At 34.1% G+C, this 8,178-nt stretch overlaps 1 protein-coding gene across 1 annotated transcript; it reads right to left on the bottom strand.

The window, feature by feature from the left end:
• Nucleotides 1–414: 414 nt before the first annotated feature.
• On the bottom strand, nucleotides 415–2,985 carry LOC136227951 (bidirectional sugar transporter SWEET12-like). The gene is made up of 6 exons (XM_066016759.1): nucleotides 2,835–2,985; nucleotides 2,434–2,470; nucleotides 2,049–2,259; nucleotides 1,805–1,966; nucleotides 1,600–1,719; nucleotides 415–842 (listed from the first exon to the last, which is right to left on the bottom strand). Exons 1-6 carry the CDS (start codon nucleotides 2,884–2,886, stop codon nucleotides 567–569), a joined length of 858 nt encoding a protein of 285 aa, XP_065872831.1. The 5' UTR covers nucleotides 2,887–2,985; the 3' UTR covers nucleotides 415–566.
• Between the last annotated feature and the right edge of the window lie 5,193 nt (nucleotides 2,986–8,178).

The following is an 8,178-nucleotide window of genomic DNA, read 5'->3' as shown; positions in this document are numbered from 1 at the left end:
TTAATTTATAGAGGTTATAAAAACCTCTTATTTAGTATTGCATAACAACTTTTAATATTATGAACATTTGAGCCTCAATTGGAGTTCAGGATTTCTTCCTTTTAGGTTTACTCAACCTTCAAGTTAAACTTGAGAAGATTGTATTCTTTGTCGGTTTAAGATTAAAACCGTTCACGCCGACTTAATCTACATCATATATATGTTATAGTCATTCAAAAAAAAAAAGAGATCATAAATATATACCAATCATACCATATAGCTTCCTTAATAAGGCTCATCATAAAAGGTTCTGGAGGAAACTCCGGTCAACATTAACTGGAGTAGTTGCAAGGGCTTTCCATAAAACCCGTTACTAATTCTTGAAAGTCATATATATGTATAACTTATATTCTACCTCCATCCCCTGTACGTATGTATAGTAACTACATCTTTACAAATTTTACATAACGTCGTAACATAGACAGAAAAGAAACTACAACACATGTGATCTGATCTGATCTGATCTGATCATCAAAGTAACAACAAAAGCAAACAGAGAGAGGATTTCATTAGGTAGATGTAATAAATCAAACATTAGTCTCATCTCCAATCCAAGGATCACTAGCTTTATGAGGTTGAAACTCTACTTGCTTCTCATGAATATTCTCTTCTTCGTGACACGCACCGTTTTGATGACAAACCGAGTTGGAGCATACAGTTTGCTGCACTTCTTCACAAGTTATGTTTATTTTCACATTATCAACGTTGTTGTGTTCCTCTACTACCATTTTCCTGAAATTCTTGTATATTACATACAAAATCATCTGGGCAACCCCAAATACAAATCCCAGTATGTTCGGTACCTGAATATCATGGACAAACACCACAAATTATAATGTTACTATATATCATGTTATGATTACAGTCTATGTAAATTTTAGGGTTTCTTAATTAGACCATTTGGATCAGTGACGGAGCTAGGAATTTAGATTTGGGGGCTAATTTTAGTCCTGTGGTTGAGTGTAAATTTATAAAATGGTATAAATTTATTGCTAACATTTTAATGTAAGATCAATTTTACTCTTACTTAACAAAAATTTGTACGTATTGGTTTGAATGTTATTTAACTGTCACATTGAACATTCCAAATATCAATTATGCCTAAATATTTATTGTGTTACTAACACAATTACAAATAACATGTTAAAATATGAATAATAAGTTTCTCACATATAAGTTCATTAAAAAACTTCAGTTGAAGTGCCTAAAATATATATTGGATTACTAACCCATTAACAAACAACCTAATAAAAGGTCCGAAACTGTTTTATCTTATCGATAAAACTTGTTTTGAAAGATTCTATATAACAATCAAATAAATGTTAGTAGTAAATTTAATGTTTTTTTTTAAATTTTAGAGGTAAATTTGCATTATTTTATAGGTTAGAGATAAATTAGACTGTATTTCTAAATTTTATTATTTGATCTTACTTATTAATCTCTCTCTTGTCCCAAAACATTGTCAAATAGAAAAGTAAGATTTGTAAATTTAAGTTTTGAAGGTAAATTTTTCTCATTTTCCCTTATTAATGAAACCATTAAGATGATAAAAACACTTACTGCGATGTAGAAGTCCTTCAATAGTATCCCATAAAATAGCCACATAACAGCACTCACTGTTAGAAATAGTGATAGCGAAAACGGCATGAATTCTACGCTCTTAGTCTTTATAACAAGCCTCTGCAATAACCAAACAAATATCAAACCATTCTTTTTTTCTTATTTCGTGGATAACACAAAAAAGGAAGGTTTAACAGGTACTCACGATAATGGTTAAAGGTGCAGCAAAAACGCATACAGAAAAGATTACACAAACCCATCCAAGAATTGTAACTCGACTCGATCCTTGTGCCAGAAAGTGAGATAAAAGAAGAATCAAGCAAAATCCTCCCAAATTTAAGAATAAAAGCATCCTCAATGTGAACATCTGCATCCATATAAATCGAATTAAATCAATGCTTGATGAATTAAATTATTGAAATGAAATGAAATAAATAAAAATAAATTACCCTAGCTTGCTTTGGGGCATAAGTGATGAAAATGGCAATATAAATGGATTCAATGAGACAACCCACTGAATTAATAGTGATCAGAAGGAAAGCATCGGACTTAAGTGAAGCATAATATAGCCACAGCATAGCACTGAATAGTGATATCACATATGGAAATGATTGAAACCCTTCTGTTGATTTCTTCTTGCATACTCTTAAAAATGTCGGCCTGCATATTATTTTATTTAATTCAATTAGACCACTTTTGATTTTTTTTTTTTTCCCTCAATTCAAACCCTAGCTCCTCCTTCAAAAATTCATGAAAAAAAAAATTGAATTACAGAACTATCATTTCCTAGTTATTTCATTATAAATAAGTCGTACTTTAAAAAAAAAAACTTACACTGGAGCAAGAAAAACCACAAAGGAGACTATGTTGCCTACAAAATTACAACAGAAAGGGTGAGCTCAAAACATGATTACTTCCATATGATAAGTCAAAACTTATATTAATTAATAAAAAAATTACAATCAGTGGCGGAGTAAGGAGTGAACGTAGGGGCAAATCAACCCCTTTTTATGGAGATAGAGGGTTGAGGAGTGGTTCCAGCATCTCCAAGGCCCCTATGTCCACCCTTAAGTGAGACGAGTGCTCGCGAAATCTATTACACCTCAGGCTATCAGAGAATGATGGTTCTAAGTGGCCGTATGCTTGGAAAAAGAGTGTAGCGGTGCTATAATTGCACTCGCACGAATATTTTTTTTCTAGCTCCGCCCCTGATTGAAATTTATAAAAATATATACCTAGAACGCCAAATGCAAAAGCAGGAGGATTATGAGTTGAAAAAACAGCCATATTCCTCAATCTGAAATGAATTAAAATCAAATTGAAAAAAAAGAAAGCTTGATTTAAGTGGAAGTTAGAAAGCCCTAAATATAAAGATAGCTACACCCAACTCATGCAGCAGATAAACAGGGACGTGACGTATTTATAGTAATTTCGGTGCATGAAAAAGGTAAAATGGCTGCTGTTTTGTGTGCGCCGACTGCCGGGTGTATCAAATTACTATTTTACCCCGTCTTACGTTACGTAGAAGATGCCAAAAAAATGAAATGCTTTTCTCCCAACCCTACTCCTTCTAATCATACACCCTTCACGTGATAATCTCTTTACGATTTTATCCTTTTGTAATCTTTTTTCCGTTTCTTTAATTTGTCGTTTATTGTCGAAAGCTGATCCCAATCATCACCATTAAATAGTTTACCTGATTATTGCATGGATTTGGCATGCCTCGTCATCAGCTAAGGCCACGTGTAACATTCTAATGACGCCACCACCTGTCAATAATACGCGTTCATCGAAACAACAGATTCAAACAGCTTTCCTACTTTTACATAGTAAGTACCTATCACTCGTAATTCACTTCTAATAAGTATCTGCTTCTTCTTTTACACCTTTCCTAATCACAGTGATGACAAATCATTACAATAATTACACCTTCTTTAATTCATCAATTTCTAACGCAGCGATACAATTCGGAGAAACAATCCACTTAGACACGGTTTGTTTTACCTAATTATTATATTATCTATATCATACATCATCACATAAAATACATTATAACTGATGTAGAGTGAAATCGATTGGAGGTTTTAATCGTAAACCAACAAAAAATGCAATCTCCTCTAACTTAACTAGAAGGTTGGATTAACCCATAAGGATGAACCTTGGTGCTTCAATGGAGGCTTCTTTAATTCAATATATCAAAAGTTAGAGAACATTACAAAGAGAAGGGTTTAAATACCTTCCAACAAAACAATGGTAAAGACCAAAAGCCTATGAATAGGTTTTGGGGTAAAGCATGTGCATAAGGGTAAAGTGGGAAGGGAAGAGTTCATGGCAATCTAGTAATAATGGTTGAGTGGCAAAACTGTAATTAAGTATCAGCAGGAATGGTCCCCTCTTAGTAAGAACTTGGAGGAGAAGTATTGTCCAGGCAGAATACGCCCCGCGTAGGCTAGTGTACGCCCCGCGTAACTTGGGTACTAAGCTTTTGGACATCTTCGAAGGGATTGTACGCGCGGCGTTCCTGGAGTCACGCTCCGCGTATTGTAGCTTCTGGTCGTGATGATCCTCCTTGGTGGGCTTTACGCGTGGCGTCCCCTCCGTTGCGCTCCGCGTGCTCGACCTCCTGGACACTCTTCACTCCGGACTCTGTTCTTACGCCCCGCGTACTAGGAGATACGCCCCGCGTGACTTGGGTGCTGGACAATTGTTCGGTAAAGGAGTCATCTACGCCTCGCGTGCTTCGTTGTGTGGCCTGACTCTCGTTGTTTCATCTCTTGGTTCCGGGCTCGGACTTAGCGAAGGGATGCCCTCATCAATAACACAGTAACTTGTTCTGGAGTAATTTTAGTATATGCTCGGCATACCACAAGTGGTATACCAAATCAATAAAAACATGACGTCTAATAAAATAAGATACAATCATATCAATACAGTGGAGAACATAGATTGATGGAAACAATAGAAAGTTACTTCCAACATCTACAAAACGCAGAAATCACGATGAAAAATTGACAACTCAATATACATTCAAGCAAAACTTTAACAATTTTTTTTAGACTTCAGGATTTTTAGAATTTCCAGTGCAATTTTTCCTTTTCAATTTTATTTCTGAGTCTATAAACATTTAATTTAATTTCAATCTAAGCACATCATTTTCTTTCAATTTATTTTATTTTGTTGTTTAAGTATTTCTTAGGATGGTATCGTTTTGATCATCAGAACCTTAGGAAATTTTTAAGGTCTCTTTTATTTCTAACAGTCGTATAATTTTAGAAGTCACAAGGCGCATTCTGTTTAATTTCAAAGTTCGAGAATACTATAATTATGTAGCACATCCCCATTTTCCATAAAAAAAAGCCAAGCAAAAATTGGCACGTCTAGTGAGACTCTATCACAATAAGATCCTGTAACAGCCAGCTTCGAAGAAGAAGATATTATGGCAACAGGCGATGTTCCACATTTGGTGGGACGAATTGAAGGAGAGAAGAATGTTAGCCACAAAGGACAATTATGAACCTCTATAGAGATCCAAAATTCACCATTCTTGAAGAGATATTTCAGTTCCATTGAAACGAACCTCGAAGCTTTGAGGACATGGATCAGAATATGGATAAGATACTCCAAAAGCTATCGCAGCCAAGAGTCATCATGAATGGAGGAAAACATGGTCCTCAAGGCTCCTTGGAGTCTAATGAAGGATGTGGTGTGTCCAGCGATGAGAAATTTCAGATTTTGCCCTTGATGGAGGAGGTCATCTTACAAAAGGTCGTTAATTCAGCAAGCCAAGAAAATTCTAGTAAGTGACATGCTCCTCAATATTTTTTAAAACACTAATTCTACCTCCCACACAACATCATATCTCGAGGAGGAAGGAGGCCACCATATCATTGGATATATGTGGGACAGCTATAAAGAAAATGGGAGAAACACAAGAATTCCTCATGTGCCTTATGTTCATAAAAAGATTGACATCCCTCAACAGATTCCCCTAGTTACTATAGAGATCGTCCGAGAAGCTGTCCAAAAACTATATGAGTTTGGCCTCCATCAAGTTGGCCAATTTGAGTTTCAGAAGCCAAGAAAAAAGGCAGCGATGAGATGCTAAGTTGAGGGAGAAGTATGAGGTGAAGTTGGAGGGAAACTTAAGTCAAAAGAGAAGATCAATGTAAAAGTAATCAAAGTGGCGGGATTCAATAAATTATTTCAACTCCAATATGTATCAACTAGGTCATCTTAGAGGCTGGTGAGCAATCATCCATATGAGAAAATGAGATATTAGCATGAAAGTGACACAAGGCAGACTTCACGACCTATATTTTGGTGTCACCTAAAGAATTATCATGTGACACCTTTAAAAGCTGACACAATTTGAAGAATCAAGCATGAAATTTATATTCCTCAAATTCATGCTTATGGGGAGCCATTTTTTGCGCCAAAAATAAAGTATTCTTGATGCATACCTTAGTGTACACTTTTCATGGGATAAACTTTTCTTTTTTGGAAACTTTTTCTTAAAATGCATGTTTAGGACACTTTTCATTTTAGAAAACTTTTTTATGTTTTTCTGATGCACCGTTCATTTAGAATTTCCTATAGAGCACCTCAAGGGAAACCAACTTCCTAGAGTGAACATTAAGAGAAGCCAACTTCCTAGAATGAACTTCCGGGGAAACTTCCTAGACTGTACCTCAGGGGAAACCAACTTTCTAAAGTAAACATCATGGAATACTTGAGGTAAACCAAAGGGATCATGAGGCCATTTAATATTTATAACGTGTATTTTGTGAGCCAATAAAAGCAGAAAAGTTAGAAAGTGTCAGTATCAATCTATCGTGGAAGTTAAAGTGAAGTGATTACTTAATATGGTGGAGAACGTGGATTGGTGGAAACAATAGTAAGTTACTACCAAAATCTATAAAAGGCAAAAATCACGATGAAAAAAGGACAACTCAACACACACTCAAGCAAAACTCTAGCCATTTCTTTCTAGACTTCGACATTTTTAGATTTCTCAGTTATTTCCTTAGTTTCAATTTTCAAGTTCAAAGTTCGTTTATTTTTCCATTACAATTTTATTTTCTTTGTTGTTCAATCATTTATGTAAGGTCGGTATCGTTTTGATAATCGAATCCTTAGGAACTTTATAATCTCTTTATTCCTCACAATCGTTTGATAATTAGAAGTTAAAGTTAGTAAACGCATTTTTATTCCATATTTCGAGAATACTATAATTCTCTAGCACGCCCGTATTTCCCACGAAAGAGTCAAACAGTATAGATATTGACTGCCACATTGTAAGAGATCATTTGGCATCAGGTTTTATAGCCACCCCGTATACTAATTCAGCTCATCAAGTGGCTAATTTATTCAACAAACCTTTATCCTCTAATAAAATGAATGCAACACTGTTGAAGATGAGATTGTATGCAATCTCTCCTTCATTTTGAGCGGAGTATGTTGAAATGAATAAAGAATAAAAAATTGATTGTTATGAGTAGATAAGTAGCTGATCATCAACAAACTTTGCAACATGAAGAAGATTACAATTCGTGTAGCAGCAAATCAAGTTTTCCATGAGAAATGAAAACATTTGGATATTGATTGCTACATTGTAAGGGATCATTTGAGGGGAGCCTGTTGAAATGAATGAAGAATGAGCAGCTGAGTGTCATTAGCAGAGAAGCAATTGATCATCAACATAATTGCAAGATGAAGATATTGTAATTATAGATGAGGTTGTAACTGTCATGCTGATGCAGCATGAAGAAATTGTTATTTCAAGAATAGTTTATATAAATAGTTAGAAACATCTTTATAACTGTCATGTATTCATAAATGAAAATTACTTGATCCTCGTTTGTTTTTCACGTAGTACATCATCGTAAGTACTCTCATGTATTCATAAATGAAAATTACTTGATCATCGTTTGTTTTTCACGTAGTACACCATCGTATGTTTGCGGAAGCATAGATCAAAGAACCATTTTTAGATAAACATCTAAAAAAAGTTGCAAGTTATTTATATCATTTGATGTTGAAGGATCAAAGAAACCAAGAAATAATGCAGTTTCAAATAGTGTTTGATAACTATCTAAAAAGGAAAAGAATCATAAGCAAGAAGGAAATAGTATACATAATGAACTCGGAAAAATAATGAAAAAAAAAGTATAAAAATATTGACTGGTTTGTGATTTGTGTAGTTTACAAAAAGGGGGTTTTGTGCTTTGTGTATTAAGTTTGTAAAAAAAGGTTTTGTACTTTGTGCAGTTTACAAATTAAGTCATTCTGTTAAAAATTATTCTTGTAACTATTTATCCAAAAATAGAACGATTTGAACAATTAAAAAGATTGATTTTACAAATTACTCATAATACAATGATTGACTTTGCAAATTAAATAAACTATAAGTATTGTTTGATTGAAAAATTGACTCATATTTCATTTAATTGCAAATTTCACAAAACCTATATATTTATTTACAAACTTTTAAACCACATCATTTTCATTATAAATCCGCCCAACCACAAAATTTATTGGTGTGTTTCCAAAAAAAAATTAGCCTCTAAATTAGAGATGAGT

Source organism: Euphorbia lathyris, chromosome 1 (assembly GCF_963576675.1).
Source record: "Euphorbia lathyris chromosome 1, ddEupLath1.1, whole genome shotgun sequence".
NCBI classification, from domain to species: Eukaryota; Viridiplantae; Streptophyta; class Magnoliopsida; order Malpighiales; family Euphorbiaceae; genus Euphorbia; species Euphorbia lathyris.
Note: the sequence above shows the minus strand (reverse complement) of the source record. Positions and strands in the feature narration are given on the sequence as shown.

What these genes read in the sequence shown, in the direction of transcription:
- LOC136227951 (XM_066016759.1), bottom strand. Translation starts at nt 2,886, where the DNA reads ATGGCTGTTTTTTCAACTCATAATCCTCCTGCTTTTGCATTTGGCGTT. An exon ending in TTTTGCATTTGGCGTTCTAG is followed by an intron (nt 2,471 to 2,834) that starts GTATATATTTTT and finishes GTAATTTTGTAG; the next exon opens with GCAACATAGTCTCCTTTGTG. An exon ending in ATGCCCCAAAGCAAGCTAGG is followed by an intron (nt 1,967 to 2,048) that starts GTAATTTATTTT and finishes ATATGGATGCAG; the next exon opens with ATGTTCACATTGAGGATGCT.